Here is a 22,270-nt window from a genome sequence, read left to right as displayed (position 1 = left end):
CCTGGACGCCAGCCCCCAGCAGTTCCCACCGGGAGGAAAGCAGCTCTGGCACCACCCCCAAAGTGAAGGTCATTTGTCCGGGGGGGCGGGAGGTGTCTCCCATTAGAGGGAGAACAACCCTTCCATAAAGCACGAGCATGCGTTTCTCTCCCACCAGAGCAGGCCCTGCGTTCTCACTGATGAGCCCGTTACGCGCTGCTACGACCACTGCAGCTGGCTGAGCCAGCATCCCTTCAGCAGCCCCCAGTGCTCTTGGTACCAAAGCCATCTGGCAGGCTCCAGTGTGGGGGCAGCCCACCACTCTCCTGGCCAGTGATCAGTCACTCACCTGCAGGAGCTCTATGGCCTTCACATGCTGCTTCTCTCGGCAGAGCTGGGCAGCCTGGATTAGCACAGGCAGCAGGTGCTCAGGGTTCTGGGCCTGCAAACTTGCAGACAGCTTGCGGCACTGATCTGCCTAAGGAGACACAGGGAGACATCTGCCTCAGCAACAGGGGATGGTTACTGCGGCTATGCACACCTCACAGAGAGAACAGGACCGGTGGGGGGCGGGGGGAATGGGGCCAGCTAATTCCAAACGAGATGCTGCAGTGCTCGCTGAGGGACAGACTGCACTGCACGACTGCCAGGTGGGAACGTGGTGGGGGCGGAGGCTGTGCAAAGAGGCGAACGGTCACTGGCCCATGGAGATTCCAATGCAAGGGTCTCACGAGGCAGGGCCTTGCCATCACACTGCACTTCTCTGCATCGCTCCTCAGCCGCGACACCTACGCAACACTCAGTGGTAGGGCATGGCCACTACACTGACCACAGCACCTCCGTGTGCTCCTCCTCGCAGGAGCACAGACAGTCTGAGACGTGCATCCAGCCTCCACGAGCATCTACTGCCGTTATAACTATACTCTCTGGAAAAAGACTCCCCACGCCGGGTGCTGTGCAAGCCACGAGCATGTGAATTCTCCCCCAAAGTCCTGCCTTGCTTTCCTCCACACTGCACATGAGCTAGAGGGAGGAGCGAGACGAGACACGACACTGGCAGGGAAGTCCAAGCGCACTAAGTGTTTGGGAAACGGAAAGGGGAACCATGCGAAAATGCCAGCACACCCCTTCCTCCAGACTCTAAGAGACAGCGGACAAATCTTGGTCTCTGCACACACACAGCTCCAGGCATGCGCTTCAGGGACCACCTTGAAAACTGTCTTCAGCAGCCAGTGTGAAATCCCATGAAGCGCCTGCACAGACCGGGCTCTGTGGTCTAGAACCCAACAGTATTTGTTGTTAGCTACTGAGAATTCTCTGTATCTCTACCACCCAAAGTGCTGAGCTCAGGGACCCACTACTGGCACCAAACCCTGAAGTCCTGCATTTGTGTTCTGGTAACCCATATTACTAGTCCTTGTGAACAGCAGCAGCAGCAGCACACAAATCTCCTCATATAAAGCAATCAACAGTTTCTTCTCAACCTGTATATGCCCAGCCAAAGCCATTTGAATAAATAACATTTTCCAGAACAATCAAGTGTTGTTTCTCAGATGAGCATTAAACAGCATGGGCCAGATTTATTTATTTGCATATTTGCTAATCTCAGATTTAGGCACGTAAATGAACTAGGCTGATTTTCCAAAAGGCTTCAGCAAAAAGACAGTTCTCAAAAGGAGCTGCTGTGGGCTGGGCACTTCTGAATAATCTGGCCTTTGAAATTCACTCCCTCTCTGGGGAACATCCTGCCTGTGATGAAGGGAAAAGAGAAGTCTACAGAAATGCAGCTCAACTCAACTGGATTTAAATTTCTGCTCAACTAAATGCCTATGACTAGTTGGAAACCTGCACCCAGCAGACAGAAGACTGTTTCCTACCTGATTGGTGTACATAGCCAGTAAAGCTTTGTTAAATTCGATGGCCTGGAGCTGTTTTTTTGAGAGTTTGTGCTCCACCCCTTCTGCATTGGTCAATTTCACCTTCTTCTTTGAGTCAAAGACATTTTGGTCCTGTTGGAAACAAAAAATGCGATCGAGCCAAGTTCTACCACTTTCACCTATTACTAATCCCTCCCCCAGCCACAGACAGCTCATGCCATGACCTCCCACAGGCACGCATTTCTGCCTAGTTTGCCAGCAATGGCTGCATTAGAGGGCCAGAGAGGAGCCAATAAGTAACGGGGACTAGGGGAGGAACAAACACGCTATGCTCTATCTCAAGTATCTATAGGACCTCCACTACCATGGTGCCTGAGCCTCTCAAAATATTTCTGTATTTATTCTCCACACCCCTGGGAGGTAGGCCATGTTATCCCTCTTGTACAGATGAGGAACTGAGGCACACAGATTTGCCTAGTCACGAAAGGAGCCTGCATCTAAGCAAGGACAGAAGCTGGGTCTCTAAGTCAGAATTCTTCCCTCTGAGCCACCATAAAAAAACACTAAGAGTGCATACAGAGCCAAAGCCTGACTTAGAGAAAGAAGGTTTATGTCCTAGAGCAAGGCCTGCCTAGGCCACCTGTGAAAGAAATCAGACATTGGTAGCTGCACTCACACAGATCACGCTTGTTTGTTCTCTTGCAAGACTGGCTTTGCAGTTCTCACAGATTTTTTTATTACAGGAAGTGTTCACTCACTTGACAATAAAAACACACATTAACCCAAGTCACAAGTCTTTGGGAAGGCTGCATTATTTACATAGCTATACGAGGTCTCACGAGCTGTGTACGCAGAAGAAAAAGTGCTACAAAGGGTTAAATTGAGCCAGTTGTGACAGGTCAGTGAGCCGGACCTCTCCAAGAATGTGCGTGTCTCATGTCCCAGATATTCACTTAAAAAGAAATCAGGTGTTTGGCACTTGCGGCTGTGAAGACAACTTCCCGAAGGTGAAAAAGTCTAAACTGAAGCTGTGACAGGTATTAAGGCCTGGTCTGCACAACCTGGCTAAGCCAGCCCAAGGCGTTTTACATCAGTTTGGCTGTGCGCGTCTACACTTAGACTGGCCTCCCACCAACGAAAGCAGCTGTTATGCCAGCACGGTAACACCTCCCCCTGAGCAGGACAGGCCCACAGTCCACGTGCGTAAGTCAATGCAGCGCAGCTGTAGTCTCTGCAGTAGCTATACTGCCTCCACCTCTTCCCAGCAGCTGCCTCATGGTGCTCCACACTGACCATGCAGGTCACTGTTGTGAACGTCCCTGCACAGGACGCTCAGGAAATGGAACACCCCCTCACCTTAAAGCCTGACAACTTTTTAAAATTCCTAGCAACACCTACCTGCTCTCCACTACTGAGTGCACCGGCCTAGCAGATACAGTCTGGCCAGGAGCAGACAGGAGCCACTGCATCTCCTGGGCTGGTGGGGAGAACTGGCTGGACAGATACAGCTTCAACCCAGGCACAAAATCATCAACAAGGAGATTGCAACTGCAGACTGCCTAGAGGATGCGGGAGCAGGGGTATGACAGGGACCCACAGTAGAGCTGCATGAAAGCAGGTGTGCCAGGCCACCCACCCTAACCAACATTGGGGTACAGGTGAGCCCACTACAGGGTAGAAACCTTGGGTAGAAGTGTAGGTAAAGATGCCGTGACGGGCGCGGCACTCCGCAGCTTCTCACCTGTTGCTGTACACTTGCTAGAAGAGGTGGTAGTACCACTGTCACCCCAGGACCACCACATTTCAGCCCCAGCCCCGAGAACCACAAGCTGAGGACTACAAACTGCAGCATGCTAGGAGGACTTCCTCATTCCTGCCAGGATGTGCCCTCTGCCCCAGCAGTGTCTCAGCACAGACGGAGCTGAAGCAGCGTGCAGGCTGCAGGCAGAGGAGCGGGGCTGCCGAACTGTGATCCTGTTTTGTAGTTTTCTACAGAATAAAGGCTGTTCCTGGTGGTTTGTCTGAGCAGGTCTGGTCTGAGGTACACACGAGTACACAACGCAGAGCACACCAAGGAGCCTCAGGCCTAGCCCACCGAGCAGGTTTCCCCTATGGTGAATAACCTCATGCTGGGCTAGTGAACAGGAGGGTTACACCATGAAGAGAAGCAGCATTGCTATATGCTTTTCTATCCCCTCTAGAGCTAGGCCAAGGCAGGGGGACACGTAGAACTGTTTATGTGCACTGGGCTGTCTCATAAATCCTCCATCAAGATCTCAATGACACTTTCATGGAGGAGCTCTGCAATCTAGTGCCAAGAGCTCCTGCAGATGGCAGCCTGATTTCCTCCACCACAGGGGGACACCTTCCCAAGCCAGTCAGTGGTCAGTTCAGCAGGCACCACCACAGTACACTGATCCTGGCGCCTCCCAGATAACAGCAACAGTGCTCTCTGCCTGTTACCTGCTAAAATCACGGTCACCCAGAGAGCAGTGCCAGTGCTCAGTGCCAATGTCTTGTGCTACCAGAATCCTGCTAGCAAACAATTCCCTCCTCATTCTGCCCCAACTGATGCCGTGAGCGGCATCAGGCACAAGTGGGTCTGGAGCGCTTAAAAGGCTATGGGAGCACATGCTGCTGACAGTTTTGCTCTCAAGTGAATGCGCTCACAATGCGCCGCTGTGTGCCACATCTTCAGCTGCTGCTGCCAGCATCTACCCCTGCCCCCAACATCCTCCTCCCTGCCCCCCACAGAAAAGCTGAGCCGGATGAGGAGGAGAGAGAAGAGGGCTTGGGATGACATGGCCAACGAGAGCCTGCAAACCTGCTCTGATCATGAAGCGACTGGTGTCAGCTTGCAAACCAGTGCTGCATTGGAGCACGAGCACAGGGCCTGGAGAACGGAGGTGTGGCAAGGAGGTAGACCCAGGAAGCCTAGCAGGAAAAGCTGCAGGAGAGGCACCAAACCTAATGCAACTTCTCCGGTAGCAAACACCAATGCTGCAGACTCTGGTGGGCCTGCAAGTTCAACACACCTGGGCTTGCTGCCTCTGCAGCCCACTGAGAACACAGGGCTGGGACCTTCCCATAACCCCTCCCCACAACACTGCACGTGGCAGCGGGAGTCACTGCACAGCCTCCTCAGCCCCCTGGGTAGACTGAAGATAACTGCAAGTTGACAGACACAGACCTGCAAAAGCTACACTTATTTTTCCAATCTGACTTATGCATAGCACATTATATTACTTTATTTCATCCAGGCAATTTGCATGAGTTTTTAGCTGCAGAATTTCAACAAAGAGCAGAATGAGTTAGTGGCAACTTTGGACAGTGAAGCAAGTATTTTAAAATTTAGGGTAGAGTGAGATTAGACAAGAAACAACTCCTCCACTTTTCTATTTGTAGTTTTCACACACAAACTGCTGGTTTGTAAATACCATGTGTTTTGTGTAAGTTTCACTGTAGCTACAGATCAGATCTTAAAGACAGCCCAAAAGCCTCATGTTCACAATGTGCACCAATAGCTTGCACAAAGCACTTTAGAAACAGACAGAGCCCACCTAACCCCAGTATCTTCCTGTTCCCCCAACTCCCTCAATCCTGTACTTAAAAAGACCTCTCTCACACACAAGATCTAGAAGCTTCAGATTTCTGAGACCGAGGTCCTGCAAATTCCTAGGCACATATGTAACTAGGCATGCAAAGCAGCATGACTGGCTCCTGTGAACTTATCTATGCGCAGAATCATTTTTGCAATCTGCACAGAATTGGGGCCTATAAGGTTAAAAATATAATGGGAATACTAATGCGAGAGAACAAACAGCAACAGTATAAACAGAACGTTCATACTACAGTGTTTCTTCCATTTGAAAGTGAGGACTTATTTCAAAGAGAGATCAAAATCTGCAATATCTCTGCCCACAGAACCTTTCCCTCAAAGTTTATTAGAGGCTCTGCATGTTGTGAGTGCTGAGTTCATTCTGATTAATCTGCAAAAATGCTTGAGAAAGAGAATGGGCAACTCTGTACCTTGTTAATAGTAATGATGTTATTTGCAATTACAGCAAGCAATCCCACATCTGTCGGCCTAAAGAGAATACATAAAAGTTAAACATATAGATATTAAACAGCAGACTTATCACATCTGGAAGGAAGAGCACTTGTTCTAATGAAACACTTACTTTAATTTGATTATTTGATTGTAAAGCTGGAGTGCATCCTCTGTACGCCCCTGCAGCTGCATGATATAGGCCATCTGACCGTGAATGATGGCCAGCTCAGCCTCAATGTCTTCCTCCGTCACATCCTGAAGGAAAACCACCACAAAGTGAAGCCCAAAGTGAAGTACCGAGGAACTGGTACTTGTTCTGTCTCTCAGGCAAAAACCTGAGTGGCAACCCAACCACTAGAAGAGCCCACCTTCAAAAGATAGTCATGGCATGACCACATTTATGCCTTAGAGGAGAAAGCAGGCACAAAGCCAAGCTACTTTTAAACAATTAAAATTATCCTTCCAACCCACATGCAAGCAGCCCGATTCACACTCCAGACGTACCAGACCGTCCTGGACTGGAGACATGAATTGCGGGCCTGATTCACCACAACCTCAACATCGCTGCAGTAGGCGTATCGTCCCTTCCCTCCCATGGGATCGGACAACACCCACATTACTCTGGAGTAAGGAAGCGCAAAATGCACAAGGCAGGAGATCGTCCAGCCTTAAGAAATGACATTTCAGTAGTAGACAGAACAATAACTCGCACCCCAATGGTGGTATTGGGAACATCAATTTAGGCAGATTGGGGACTACTGCTGGACATGATACCGTATAGCAGTTTAACACATCATCTCATGGCTAATGCCTGAGGAACAACTTTGAGAGGCTTTGGTGTAAAATGCCAATTATGGAGAACAACAGCAACAACTTACTGAGTCTTCCGACAACGACTGGCGACACAGATCTAAAGAAAATAATTTGAAAAACAAATTTAGAAAGGGTTAGTTCTTACTTACCGGAAAGCACAGAACAGGACAATGGCCAGGCTGTTGGTTTCTCTCAGGGTGAGGAACCTTTTCTTGGTCGGAGCCACCGGCCCACAAAAGAAATCAGTTGGTGGGCCACACAGTAAAAAAAAACCAAACACACAACAAAACCTCTTCCCTAAGTGAGAAGTGAAGGAAAAAGCCCTCTCGCTTACTCGCAGCTCGGACTTGCCCTGGCCTGCCAGCACTCATGCTTCAGCCCAGTCTTGGAGCATTGGACCTGCAACGCAGAGACTTGCCATGGACCACATCAAATTAAACAGAGGGCTGGAGGATTCGCACTGAGTTTTACAACACAGGCCCACTGTGAACGTAAGTAAGGCTTCTACCAAGTTTGACAGGTACTTTTCAATGCAAGAAAGTAAGGAAATGACTTGGTGTGGGAGAGGGATAAGGGCCATAGTGATTTTTTTTAAATGAAGTATGCAGGACATATGGCTTCTCTTGCATTCTTTTTGAATACTCATCTTTTTCACTTGTTTCTCACCTTTCCCTGTGCATTTTCTTCCAAATGAGATGATTACCTTTCATTAAGTAGCACTCTCCACCATCATTCTGTGTCACACATCTGACCTCCCCCAGACCTACAGACTGTAGATTTTGCCTCTGTACTTGGGCAGACTGGCCTCACTAGCACCAACTATTTTTTCTCCCCAATTATTATTCCCTGTGTCTACTCTTCTCTCTCACCTAACACTCAGTCTTTCAGTGTGATAAGAGCAGTGAAGCTCTGGTTTCTCCTAAAGATTGCTGTCTCTGCACCTGAATTAGCATCAGAAAAAACAAGCAGTAACTTGGGCCTGAAGCGCCACAATTAAATAATTAAAAAGGAAAATTATAAAATAGGAATGCACATACATAGAGCTTCTAATTCCACAGAGGCATCACAGATTAGTTATTGAATCAAAAATGTATATTAAAACTACATTAAGTTTGCAAAGTCAAGCACTTCAAAGTCAGGAGAGACCAGAATTCTAGCTGCCTGTTCACACTTAACTCAGTCCCCTTCCACAGCTGGTTGCACACAGACAGAATCTTCAACAAATTTAGCTGTAAAGCTAATAAACCTCTACTGAGCCTCTGAGAATTGAGATATTTCAGACTTACATCTTGGCATGGCAAAAGGCACACCCATACCAGGGCAACCCCTTTGCCCTGTTGTTTGGGCCTGCTACAATTTCTGAAGACTGCTGTAAGCCTAGTTTGTTTTTTGAACACTAACAACCTAAGGTGTTGTTTCTTACACTCCTTCTTAGAAATGGCTGAACTATTTATGCTGAGCTTTCCCAAAAATGCCAGGCCTGAGGCAAACACATGGCACAGAAAACTTCTGAATGACTACAGTCTGGCAGAAAGTATTGACAGCATTGTCAGCTGCCTATAACCTATTTAGTCAGCTAAATAAGAGCACATTACAGAGCCGAAGCTTTTCAGCTGTCGAGGTTAAACCTAACCTGAAAGGCCTGAAACTCTGTCCCTCTGCACTACTTCCAATTTCTACTTTAATAGTTCATTCTCCTCCCACCCATCTGATTGGACAGAGTGACAAAGAATAATAAAAAAAACTGACAATGTGAAAATTCAAAGTTAGTACACTCAACAAGGAAATACCGAACACAGAACATTGCTGCATGCAGCAGTCTTCAATACACTCAAAACAACAGCTGCACACAGCTTTCAAAAGTTCTGCTTACGTGAAAAGACAGTACTGTCAAAATCGTAAGTTGATACCAAATAGCACTCAGGAATTAAATATCAAACAGGAGAGAACACTGACGGGTTACATAGTTTGCTACTGTAAAATTATGGAAAAAACAAACTATGCCTATCTGGAAAGCCAGCAGAACACTACAGAATACAATGCTAAATTCTTGCAAATAAGAAAATAGTTTGATCCACAAAAGCTAAAACTGACTGAAAATGTTATTTAAGGAATATTAAGTGCTATGAAGTTCCAATCACTCTTGGTGAACACACTGTGAAAAGTGTAGAAGAACCCTCTGTGCAGTTATCCAACCCCACTTTTTAACCTGGAATCAAATCCCTCATCTCCCTGTAAATGTGCGTACAGAGCATGAGTGACATACAGAACACCCCACACCCCACCTTGCTGTTACCTTCTGCTTTCTGTAGGTTTTTCATTGCCTCATTCAGCCTGCCTTGCCCAATAAAGGCACATGCAGAATTATAACACAGCTCATAGGAGGCTTCTTGGAGGCCCAGATCTTCCTGGCATGAAGTGAAAAGATAGGGTTAAATGCTTGAAAGGCAAATTTAATCCATCTTAATTTCAGATCAGGATCTAAACAGATTTGTTTAAAGCCACTTTTAAGGGGCTACTACAGCAGAAAAAGTAATGGCTTTGAGCAAACTTGCCAATCTTATATTAATGTGCAACAGAAGACTAATTATGAAATGTACGTGAAGCTGATTTAGAGAGCTATACTGGTTGAACTTCTCTAATCTGGAACTCTCCCCTCTGGTAACATCCATAATCTGGCACGATTTTAGTTGGCTGGACGACCACTTATCATGGGTGTTTTTTGTGGCTGTGGTTCCCTTAAAGTATGTTTGCAGCCAGCAGTCCTGGCTCTCAGTGTTCTGTGCTGTTGTTTACCTTAAATTAGCCCTAAATGTCTTCTAAGAGCTCAGTAAGCAGTGAAAGGATCGGTAATGTGCTAGAAAATATTGACCTGTTATCTGGCAAATTCTCTCACCTGGCACCAGTCAGGTCCCCCAGGGTGCCAGATGGGGTGTGGGGAAGGAAATCTGCAACGAAACAATCCAACTCCTTCCTGTAGAGCAGTCTAGTACTTAGGAATTGGAAAAACAATCAGATTAGATCTCAAAGGAGATATCCAGGCTGTTTAAGCAGAAACAGAATTGGCAGAAACTGTACGCTTGGAGAATTTCAAAGACAAGCAGCAGAATTAAATATTTAAACACTTATTTAATGTGCCTGCCTACCCACTGAACATTAATCTTGGAATGGATTTGTTCAGTCGCTAGTGCACATCAGCAATGTTTTACTGAATGCAAGTAGAGGAGCATACCTCCATTCACATTCAGTGACCAGACTGCTCAAGGTAGTGCATGAGCACTATGCTGTGTACCGGAGAGTGCCAACTGCAGAAAGAAGTTTTGCACACTGTAGTTTAAACTGAATTATACTTCATGTGCTGGAGTGTCCAACAGAAAAACAGACACTGTAAGCAAAGGGACAGATGGGTTACTAATAAATGTCCACATTCCCAAAGTAGAAACATGAACTAGGGAACATTGGAATAATAGATAAACCTCCTCTGGAAGTGTCAGAGGTCACTCTGGATGCACTCCTGTGGGACAGGAGGCCTCCAGTTTGGAAAAGCAATTGCCGCCTGAGGTTGCTGGGGTTACTTTCTGGATTTTTGCCAAGCAAACTGTGGAAGACAAATGCAGCAACAATGTCAACAGCCACATCCAGAAGGAGACATGCCACCTGCTAGAAAAATAATTACATCTCCAGAATGAAGCCTCACTACACATAGCAATGAAATCTCTGCCGAGGGATAGGGAGACACTATCTTCTGTGTGTATTAGCCAAGTTCTCTTATTGTCTCCGAGGCTTTGTCTAACACTTGCATTCCTCTTTCAAAAGAGGATGCAAATAGGGGAAACTGAAAATGCAAATGAGGCGTTATTTACATATCTCACACTTCACTTCTGTAATCTCTTTCTGAAACAGATTCTTTCAAAAGAAAACAAAAAAAGCGTAGACACCGCTCATTTGAAAATAAACCCCGTTTTCCAAAGATCCCTTATTCCAGGGGTCTTTCGAAAACAGGGTTTATTTTCAAAACAGCCACGTTTCCACTGCTTTTCTTTCCTTCAAAAGAACCTTTCAAAAAGAAATTATGCAAATGAAGTTTAATATATAAATCAGTGCCTCATTTGCATTTCGATTTCCCACATTTGCATTCCTCTTTCGAAAGAGGAATGCAAGTGTAGACGTAGCCTTAATGATTTACCTTCTCAGATGTTTTCTTTCCACCCCTCCCATCCATGAGCCATGAAGTTCATTTTCAGATGTGTTGTAATAGAGCAAGGTTCAGCAGAGGGAGAGTGAAAGGGGAACAATCTCTCCCACGTGTGTATGCTCACAAACACACACTCACTGGTTCCACTTTCTCCCATGTGCTCTGTGCTGCAACCACTGCAGAAAGGTTGGTTTTCCTTTCTTCTTCATACTCATCTTGGGAGTTGCGGATGAGATCTCGATACACAGTTAAGCAGTCGTCATAGCGCTCCAACCTGTACAACTGGAAAGAGAGGTACTGTCCTGCATAACAGCATCCACAGCTAAAGACAAATGAATGAGCACTGTGACATCTAATGCAGAATTTACTCTGGATGAGAGAGTCAGTTTTGGACTGTGTACAGCTGCTTTAGCACCTCTCCAGGAATCAAATTAAATGACCCTCTTTCAAGAACTGTTTACAGCAAACAACTGTTTCTTCCACATGTTGGGATTATTTTCACCAACTGTGAAAACAAGAGGAGGAGGAAGAGTTTCTTCTCTTCCTCTTTTCAGTCTGGACGCTCCAAGGCTAGCCCATCCTTGTGTCACTTCAGGCACCATTGCTCCTGACATTACACAATCAGATGCATGAAGAATGTCCAGAATTAGATCCTAAATCAAAAGCTGACCCAGCTCACAGTGGAAAGCACAGCACTCTCCTTGGGGCACGCCAACTTCCCTCGCTGATGGAAATCAATCACTTCATGCTAGCTCTGGGGAGGAAGGTGGCCAACTGGATGGCTGCACAGGCACAATTTGGTTCAGCAGCTTCCAGCAAATTACTCTGATTTCCAAAACCCAGGAATGTAATTCACTAGACATGAATGGACCAAAGTGAGGGAAGACTAGTGGGGCAACAAGCAAAAGGATGGCGCTGCCTGCCCAACCAGCTACGTAGCACGTGAAATGCTGGGCTCCACTGAAGCCAGTAGAGTTTTGTCAGATTTCAGTGGGGTTTTTGCCAAGAACATAACTTTTTTTCTAATGTCACAGATGCAGGATAGAAAAGCTTCTCTGTGATTTTTAATGCCCTCAGAAAGCAGAGGGCTCAAGAATGACAGACACAGAGTTTCCAAAGCAGTAATTACCACTTGTCCATACAGCTCCTTCAGCTTGTCAGTCTGCTGGCTGGCACTCTGAATTGTCTTCAGGGCATTTTCAATTCTGTTCAACCTGTACTCACAGTACGCCTTCTCAAAGGTGATAGAGTCACTGCGGAAACAAGGAAGAGTGAGAGCAGGCACATCACTGCAGCACTTATTTTACAACCAGGATCTCCTAGGAGAGCCGTCAACCCTTATTTAAGCATCCATAATTACACTTACAAGACTACCATATTTTAAGAGGTAGAACAGCATTTGTTGGCACCAGGTTATTGAATTATTTATCTTCTGAGCATTAATAATGTCTACAATGTGTTTCCTTAGCAAGGAGAGGAATATAAAAGCCCTGTCCCAAAGATTAATCTCAACTGGCTACAACAGTTCAGACTATAAGTGACCTAAATCACCATGGCATTGCATCAAAATCTCAAGGATGTACAGGCTGCCTGTTTTGTTTTTTGTTTGCATAGCACACTTCTCTAAGGCAGAGCAATAAGAAGTTTCACTGAATGATCAATGAAGGAAGAAAGGACTGGTCACTGCTGCATACAGAAAGGTGTATCACTGCAAACCAGAACTACAGATATTCAGTTCTTGCAAAGCAAAAGTGATGACATGCAAACCTCCTCTTTTGTCAAATATAAAATACCGCATCTGATGCTAAGCAATACCAGCTGTTGAGAAATATCACAATTACAAGGGAGAACCAATGGCAAAAATGTTAGGCTGAATCAGACATCAAAGGGTGCTACAGACACTAGCCAGCCTTAATATGCACTGCCTGGGGAGTTTTTATTTAAAAGGAGTCCAGCGTGTATTTCTTACTGACCAGGCTGAGTGAAAGCAAAAAGCAGGGACTAACAACTTACTGTGTGCTGTGAGAGAGGTTAGTCGATGTTCACATTTTATCTAAATGTTTTCTGCACTCTACGGCTGTGTCTACACTAGTCCCAAACTTCAAAATGGCCATACAAATGGCCATTTTGAAGTTTACTAATGAAGTGCTGAAATACATGTTCAGTGCCTCACTAGCATGCAGGCAGCCACTGCACTTCGAAATTGACAAGGCTCGCTGCCACGCAGCTCGTCCAGACAGGGCTCCTTTTCAAAAGGACCCCGCCTACTTCTAAGTCCCCTTATTCCCATCTGCTCACAGGAATAAGGGGACTTTTTCGAAAGGACCCCGCCTACTTCTAAGTCCCCTTATTCCTGTGAGCAGATGGGAATAAGGGGACTTAGAAGTAGGCGGGGTCCTTTCGAAAAAGAGCCCCGTCTGGACGAACCGCATCAATTTCGAAGTGCTGCGGTCGCCCACATGCTAATGAGGCGCTGAATATGTATTTCAGTGCTTCATTAGTAAATTTCGAAATGGCCATTTACATGGCCATTTCGAAGTTTTTGGCTAGTGTAGACATAGCCTAAATGTCTCTGGGGGAAATACAAGGGTGGAATAGTAATAAAAAAAATTAAAACATGGTCCTGGCCATGATAGCCTAAAAGCACTTCAATTGTGATGAAAACTTTTTTGTTCTGAAGAATACACAATTTAGTGCTGGAGCAAAACACTTTTATACGGAAAAAGCTTCAGTTTAATGAGAGTGGCCATACTGGGTCAGACACATCATCCATCTAACCCGGTATCCTGTCTCCAGCAGCGACCAGAGTTTCAGCGGGAGCATACAGAACAGGGAAACCAGGAGAAATACACCCTTCTTCCACTCCCAGCTTCTACGCAGCATAGTTGAGCCATGTCAGCTCCAACATATTAAACTATCCAATATCCTAGAACCGACAGCTACAACTACACTCCTTACAACAATGGAAGCTATTGGTGTTAGCCCTCTGAATTAGAAACTCCTCAACAAGCACAAACACACAAAAAGAAACTTAACAGCAACATTTGCTTCCCAAGCAAATGCCAGAAACAAGTCATCATTTCCAGTGGTCTGGCCCTCCATAAATAACTCTGCACACTACCCACATCTGCATACTCCTGGCTTCTGGCAATCAGAAGTTCAGGTAAACTTGAGCATGGGGCAGCACCCCTACCATCTTGGCTTTGGCCATAGATGGACCTACCCTCCATAAATTTACCTATTTCTGAACCCAGTTATACCTCTGGCCATCACAGCACCCCATGGTAATAAGTTCCATAGGCTAGCTGTGTGGTGTATAAAAAGAAACTTCCTCTTGGCTATATGAAACATGCTGCCTATTCATTTCATTGGGTTTTGTATTGTGGGGGAAAAGGTATATGACACTTCCCTTTGCACTTTCTCCACACCATTCACAAGTTTTTGCACCTCTACCTTAATCCTGCTTGCTCATCTCTTTCTTAAAAGCTGAACAGCCCGAGTATTTTCAGTTTCTCCTCACATGGGAGCCATATTCTGGATCATCTTTGGTGCCCATCTTTCAATCTGTTCCACGTCCACTATATCCTTTCTGAGATGGTGTTCTTAAAATTACATTCCAAGTGGAATTTATATATTGGTATTTATATATTGGTATTGTGATATTGTGCCTTATTTTTCACCCCTTTCACAATAACGTCTAGCATACTGCTCATCTTTTTCATGTCCGTTGTGCATCTCACTTCAGTTTTCAGAGAACCATCCACCATGATTCCAAGAGCAATTTTTCGATTGAGAACAGTTAATTCAGATTATGTTTTCCAATGTGCACTACTTGCACAAATAAATCTCATCTGCCATTCCGATGCCCAGTCACCCAGTTTTGTGAGATCCCTTTGCAGCTCTTCACAGTCTGCTTTGGACTTAATGGTCATGGATTACATTTTTTCATTCACAAATTTCTCCACCTCATACTTCACCCTTTTTTCAGCTCATTAACGAATACATTGAACAGCACATTTCCAGGACAGCTTCTTGGAGAACCCTGCTTTTGAACTCTCTCCATTGTGAAGACTGACCATTTATTTCTACGCTTTGCTTCTTATCTTTTAACCAATCACCCATTAATGAGAGGACCTTCACTCTTATCCCATGACAGCTTACTTTGCTTAAGAGCCTTTGGTGAGGGAGCTTGTTAAAGGCTTTCCGAAAATCCACGTACACAATATCAACTGCAACAATCTTGTCCACATGCTTGCTGGCACAGACTGGCAAGACTTCCCTCAACATTAGCCATGTTGACTCTTGCCTAACAAACTGTGTTCATTTGTGTGTTTGATAATTCTGTTCTTTACTACAGTTTCTACCAATCTGCCCAGTACTGAAGTTAGGCTCTTCACCCTGTAGTACACAGGATCACCTCTGTAAAGCAAACACCAGCGTTACATGAGCTATCATCCAATCACAGAGGTTTGTTTCAACAATAGCTTATCTATGACTCTTAGTAGTTCTGCAATTTCATATCCAAATTCCTTCAAAACTTTTGAAAGAATACCATCTAGTCCTGGTGACTCATTACCACTTAACTTATCAATTTGTTCTACAACCTCTTCTACTGACACATGAATACAAGCAAGAACTTCAGATCTGTTCCACAAGAAGAGCAGTTCTGATGTGCTCACCTTAGAACTAAATTAAGAACTGCCTCTCTGCTTACGGATTCTAGGACTAGCTGCTCTCAGAAACAGTTATTTATGGAGTCCAGAAATTGTCTCTGCAACATGAGATAACACTTACCCCGTCAGTATGAAGACAATTGAAATCACCTATTATTACTGTGCTTTCTGCTTGCGCAGACTATCTTCCTCAACACTTCACAATCAGCGTCATCTGGTGATCAGTATATTCCCACTGCTAGGAGCTTTTCATTCAAAAATGGAATTTCTGTCCAGAGGTTTGATGGTAGTCTTTTGTTTCCTCAGGTTAAATTTTTACTTTACTTGGCTCTACGCTTTTTTCCCCACAGGTAGTGCCACTGCCTTACCAGCATAACCTACTCTGCAGCCCCCTCTGTACTTTGTATCTTGGTGCTACCAGGTCCCACTGTCATCATTACACCAAGTTTCCACTATGTTTGTATCAATATCCTCATCTATTGACAGGCGCTGTAGTTCACCAGTCTTACAATTTAGACTCCTTGCATTTGTAAATAAGCACTTGTACATTTCGTCAACATTCAGCTGTTTGCCTGCATGTGTTGTTTTTAAATGGGAATCTATTTTGACTTTCTGCATTAGTTTCTACCTGTGCTTCAGCAAATTTCTAACCCTATCCAACAAAACAAAGCAGCAGAAATGTAGCACTTTAAAGATTAACAAAATGATTTATTCGGTGAGGAGCTTTCGTGGAACAGACCCACTTCTTGATCTGAAGAAGTGGGTCTGTTCCACGAAAGCTCCTCACCGAATAAATCATTTTGTTAATCTTTAAAGTGCTACATTTCTGCTGCTTTGTTTTGTTGGAGTACAGACTAATGCAGCTACCTCTCTGTTACTATTACCCTATCCACTTCACAATGGTACAGATTTCTCCCCCGTAACCCAAAAAGAGGGCTCTGCCCAGACCATGTGCTCCTCTGCACCTGTTGGCTTTCCCCTAAGTTCTTAGTTCAAAAGTCCTCTATAACCCCACTTTATTCTTGTGCCAGAAGTCTGGCTCCATTTTGGTTAGATGGTGCCCACTCTCCTGTATAGATCACTCCCTCCAAAAACGTTCCCAAGTTTCTAATAAACCTAAACGTGACCTCCCTATATCTTTGTCTCATCTGCACATTGAGACCTTGCAGCTCTGCTTGTATGCCTGGCCATGTGCGTGAAACTGGACGCATTTCAGAGGACACTACTGTGGAGATCCTGGACTTTAATCTCTTACCTAGCAGTCTAACTCTGGCTTCCAGGACCCCTCTCCTACCTTTCCCTGTATCTTTGGTACCTACATGTATCACAATCACCCACTCCTTCCCAGCACTACCCATAAGCCTACCACACATCTTATGTGATCCACTACCATTACACCTGACAAATAATTTCCCCATGATGTTCCCCCCACCCTCACAAGCACACACACACTATATATATATATACACACTTATGCAAGCTCACTGAATGCTGCTTGAAATTATGAGTGTTCAAAGAGGCAAGAAATTAAGGCTAATTTTTTTTTCAATTACATTAGTGGTTATAAATAAGGAATATAAGAAAATACTTTCAGAGTACTGATGCTACAACAATATTGTCAGTTCTGCATCCTTTCCCTCCATGGATACTTTTTGCTTCCCCAGAGGGAAGTCATGCTGACAGCACATACAGCAGTGTTGCTAACAGTGAGTTTTTATGCAGCAGTGTTTAATCTTACACTACTGCACAGGCACCACGCCACAAACAGCTCTGTGAGGCAGGAAGGTAGCTGGGTAACATTTGTGACTGCTATTTCACAGATGGGAAAATGCAAATAAGGACAGGTATGGGCAATGTCTTGGGAGCTTTATGCACATTCTGAGCTTCATTTACTGAGCAGTTCCATTGCCTTCAATGTGAGCACTTACAAGAGGAAGGGTGTATCTATATCACTATCTTCCTTTGACCTGTGTTAGGTCAATTTACTAACACCCCAATATTTACTGCAATGGCTGATATTTACTCTACCCTCCTCCTGACAATGATGTGCATCTACACAGTGCCTCTACCCAATGAAGGAGGACAGAGTTGAGGGCTGATGGCCCAGGCTCCCAGTTCCACTCAGCTGCTCATTAGAAGCTAAGCGGTCTCCCAGGTCTTCTCACCTCCACGCTCCCAGTCAGGAGCTGGCATGGGAGGGTGTGGGGGAAGAGGCACTCGGGCCCTCTCACCTTTGGGGAGTAGATCCAAACGTAGAATCTGGCCAGCTCCTGCGTTCCTAGCGTGGAGCTGGGAACCGAGGGCTGGGGAGCAGCAGGGCTCCCAGTGGGAAATTGGGAGTCCAGGCAGCAGCCCCATTTGGAGCCGAGACCTGGCAGCAGCCGGACTGGGGAGCCAGGAGTCTGCTTTAGAGTCAATTTCACAAGTCTGCTGGATGATAGCCAACAGCAGATATAAGGAAATGTCCACCCAGATGCTACACCACCCTAACTACACTGACATATGCCCTATGCCTCTCCTGACGGTGGAGCTGTTAGTGTAGTAGCGCACTTACATGGATGGGAGAAAGGTTGTGCTGCATGAAGTGACAAGGTTAGGCTGACATAAGCAGCCTTATATGTCAACTTGTGTAGACTAAGACTAAAGTTAAGCATGTGAAACCTCAAATCTTCAACAACAGACACTGCTTACCAGCACCACCCTCCTACCTAGATTAGCAGCTTCCTGGGGCTTGCACTTTTTCCTTTCTGGGAACCTCTGGCGCTACCACTCACCTGGTTAACACTTTGGTGTGGGTGTGGATTACACTGAGGGCTTCCTTGAAGCTTCCATTCTGAATGAGACACACCACTTTGCAGTGAAGGGCAGTCACATCATCCTTGTTGATCTGCAACACTTGGGGAAGCAAAGAGTTATCACAATCTGTAACTCCCTTCCTACTACCCATTAAAAGACAGAGCTCATCAAATTAAAATCCACATAATGTCTCAGACTTTGTCTGAGCTAGGAAGTTGAATTGCTTTCATAATCCCAGTGAAACAAAGTGGCAAAACCACTGACAAGAATGGAGGTATGCTAGCACAGCTCACTCTGATTTAGGGAGCAAAAGCTATCCCAGTATAAAATACCTTTATGTGGGTAAAATGGGTAGGGTTTTTACCAGTATTACTGGTAAAATAAACAAACAACATCCGTAATCAGCAATTGTACTGCTGATTTTTTTTTAAAACACTGACTAAGCCTTTATGTCAGCTAAGTGTGAAAGTGCCTGAGAGCTAGAGAGCACCAGGGTTACCGCACTTTCATGTCACTCTGCAGACCAGAGGTCCAATATGACTGGAAGGTGACAACTGGGCATTACCTAATCTGCAATCCCTACAAAAGAGCATGCACCCTGAGAAAAAGTAGAACAAGCCCACACTGACAGGAAGATTAATTTCAGGACTTAGAATCTTGCTCCCAAGGAAACAGCGGGGGAAAAAATTGGATCAGAGCTTATATTTTTGTTATACAACATGCATGACAATTTAACTACAGATGAAAACAGAACAACTCCATCCCTCAACACACACGAAAGAGCTTTTTTCCTATACCCTGATTGGTTTGGCATTGAATGTGACAGAGCACCACAGACATATGACACCACCACTTCCAACCTTGACTGTCCAAACTCCAGTTGGCCATGGGTCAGCTGTTTCCACAGCTGAAAACACAGACCAAGGCTCCTTCCTCTAGACTGAAATCTTGCAAGGCTGAGCTCCCTGAACACCCAACCATCCCAAATGGATTTGACAAAGCTTGTGGGTGCCTCTGTAAAACTTACAACATTGAGAGTTCTAATACATTTAAGGGGACAGGGCAAGGTGAATTCAACCACCAGAGAATGTCAGGCTCTTTTGGAACCTTACGTAGGCCAAAGAACTAAACAATACCAAACTACAGTCTCTGATGTAGGATTAGGGCTTAAATATGCATCTTTCTATTCTTGCTTGTCCTGCCATCAATATTTCCTTTTCCTGTCTCTCACCAATCTTAATCTGACCACAAACCAATGGATTTATGAAGCCATAGTATACTTTGGCAAAGGAATTGGTCACATAATGCTACTGCTGAAAAAAATATAGTCTGCACCTTGCTATTGTACTATAGATGGCCAAACTAGAAAAATGGTCTGAGGGAAACAGGATGAAGTTTAATAAGGACAAATGCAAAGTACTTCACTTAGGAAGGAACAATCAGCTCTATAGACTGGGAAGTGAATGGGTAGGAAGGAGTACTGCGGAGAGGGATTTAAGGGTTCATAGTAGACCACAAGCTTAATATGAGTCAACAGTGTGATGCTGTTGCAAAGAAAGATTCTGGGATGCATTATCAGCAGTGTTGTGAGCAAGACATAAGTACTCATTCTTCTGCTCCACTCTGCGCTGATTAGGTCCCAGGTTGGAGTATTGTGTCCTGTTCTGGGCACCGCATTTCAAGAAAGATAAGGGAAAAACTGGAGACGGTCCAGAGCAGAGCAACAAGAAAGATTAAGCTTCTCTAGACCTGTGAGAGAAGACTGAAAGAACTGGGCTTGTTTAGTTTAGAAAAGAGAAGACTTAGCAGGGATAAGAGAGTGGTTTTCAAGTACAGTAAACCCTCAAGAAGCATGATTTTGATTTGCGTTTAACTTGCATTTACATGACTTGAGTGCAAACCGAAACACCACCATCCCGTTCCAGTCCCCGGCACCCCCAGCTGAGAGAGCCCCGCAAACACATAGCTGCTTGCGGTGCAGTTTCTCCCATGTGAGAGAAACCATGCGGAAAGCAGCTGTGTGCCCCCCAGCTGGGAGCCATGTGGCTCCCCCACCCCCACACTTCCCAAAGCTAGGGGACACTGGAGTCAGCAGCCACACCACTTCTCTCAGCTCGGCAAAGTGGGCCGCTGGAACAGTGGCAGAGCACTGCTGCTCCCTGGCTCCTCCCAGCTGAGGGAAGCTGGAGATCTGCACAGCTCTGCAGAGGCTCCAGCTGTCCACTCCCCCAGCCAGGGGAATTCTGGGGGTCTCCCCAGCCCCACTCCACAATTTATGTGAAATCTGATTTACGTGGCGGTTTCCCAGGATACAACCTCTGCATAAATTGAGGGATTACTAGACCTCAAAGAAGGCTACAAGGAGGAGAAGAAAACTTGTTCTCTTTGGCCTCTGAGGATAGGACAAGAGGCAACCGGCTTAAACCGCAGCAAAGAAGGTTTAAATTAGACATTAGGAAAAACTTCCCAACTGTCAGGGTGGTTGAGCACTGGAATAAGCTACCTAGGGAGGCTGTGGAGTCTCCACTACTGGAGAGATTTAGGAGCAGGTCAGGGAGACTGTAGCAACAGGGACAACCCCTGCCTGGGAGGCCGCACGTTCTACGCGTAACCCCGACAAGCGGGAGAACAGAAAGATGAGGGCAGCCCTAGGAGAGAACAGCAGCTGCCTGGCCAGCAGCCTTACCCCGCCAGGACAGCGCCCGCGGCCGCACGCCGAAAGCAGAGCCCGGCCGGCTTTCGGGACACGCCGCGGCTGGCTGCCCCGCGGGGCTCTGCCTCCCCAGCCCGCTGCGGAACGAGGCAGCCGGGCCGGAGCCCCGCGGCAGAGACGGGTCAGTGCCCGGGGCTCTGGGCCGTGCGCCGAGACGGTTCTCGGAGCGCGGGGTCGGGGGAGCGGGGGCCAGGGCCTGTCCCGCGGCGGGGGCGGAAGTTGTAGGGGAAGGGCCAGGGGATCCGGGCCTCCGAGGCCTGCTCGCCCGCAGATGCGCTGCCACAGCAAGGGGCCGTCGGGCGCCGCCAGCCGTGCAGGCGCAGGGGGAGGGGGAGGGTAACGCCGGGGTCCGGTCCGGTCCGCCCCGCCCCGCCCCGCCCCGGCTGGAGACACGCCCGAGCCCGAGCGCGGCTCCGAGCCAGCCCGGGGGCAGGCGCGCGCCGGCGAAGGGGCGGGGCTCTGACACGTCAGCGCGCGGCCCCGCGGCAATCTCCCAGGACACGGCGGGGGCGCGCGGGACTCACACTTGTTGACGGACTTAAGCGCGCGGCCGAAGTCTCCGCTCTGGCCGCTGCGATTCACCTCACTCCACAGCGCGGCCACCCCCGCGCCGCCCGCCGCCGCCGCCGCCGCCGCCATCTTGGGCACGGGACCGGAAGACGGCTGGTCGGTGCGTCCCCTCTGCCCCGGAAGTGGCCACGTGTAGGGGTGGGGCTGGCGCTGTGCTCGCTCGGCCGGGGAGCGTCGTCGGCCCTGGCCGGCAGCATGAGAGGGGCGGGGCCGGAGGGGGTGGGGCCTGTCTGCCGACGCGAGTGGAGGGGCGGGGCCTGACTGGCGGCATTCGGAGGGCGGGGCTCTGGCCGGCCACGTGGTCCCGCGTAGGGTGTAGCTGCCGCGCCAGCCCCAGCTCCGCCCCTGGGACCAGCCGCCGAGCCACGCGCTCCCCGCGGCGCGCGCCGCTCGCGCCTTCCCCGGCTCGCTCCGTCCTTCTTCCCGCCGCGCGGGGCGCGTCCCGGGAGCAGAGCGCGCGGCCGCCCTGCGGCGCCCGAGGCCCAGCAGCCGCTCCGGCGGGGACCCGCTTCCTCCGTGCGGGGCGCTGGGAACGCCGACCCACCCCCGGGCCGCGTCCGCTGCCGCGCGCCGGGGTCTGCCCCGGGGAGCTGCAGAGCCGCT

At 47.3% G+C, this 22,270-nt stretch overlaps 1 protein-coding gene across 2 annotated transcripts in view; it reads right to left on the bottom strand.

The window, feature by feature from the left end:
• SRP72 (signal recognition particle 72) overlaps positions 1-21,747 on the bottom strand; it is a 35,810-nt gene extending 14,063 nt beyond the window's left edge. For both annotated transcript variants that reach the window (XM_074993935.1, XM_074993936.1), the window contains exons 1-10: positions 21,622-21,747; positions 18,363-18,483; positions 12,045-12,168; positions 11,054-11,197; positions 9,017-9,128; positions 6,786-6,817; positions 6,038-6,162; positions 5,886-5,943; positions 1,857-1,988; positions 329-457 (exon numbers count right to left, since the gene is read on the bottom strand). In XM_074993935.1, the coding sequence (XP_074850036.1) occupies positions 329-457; positions 1,857-1,988; positions 5,886-5,943; positions 6,038-6,162; positions 6,786-6,817; positions 9,017-9,128; positions 11,054-11,197; positions 12,045-12,168; positions 18,363-18,483; positions 21,622-21,736 (1,092 nt within the window). In that variant the 5' untranslated portion in view covers positions 21,737-21,747. The remainder of the gene's footprint in view (positions 1-328; positions 458-1,856; positions 1,989-5,885; positions 5,944-6,037; positions 6,163-6,785; positions 6,818-9,016; positions 9,129-11,053; positions 11,198-12,044; positions 12,169-18,362; positions 18,484-21,621) is intronic.
• Between the last annotated feature and the right edge of the window lie 523 nt (positions 21,748-22,270).

This window comes from Carettochelys insculpta, chromosome 4 (genome assembly GCF_033958435.1).
Source record: "Carettochelys insculpta isolate YL-2023 chromosome 4, ASM3395843v1, whole genome shotgun sequence".
Classification (NCBI taxonomy): Eukaryota; Metazoa; Chordata; order Testudines; family Carettochelyidae; genus Carettochelys; species Carettochelys insculpta.
The sequence above is the reverse complement of the archived record's forward strand: the minus strand, read 5'-3'. Positions and strand labels throughout refer to the sequence as shown.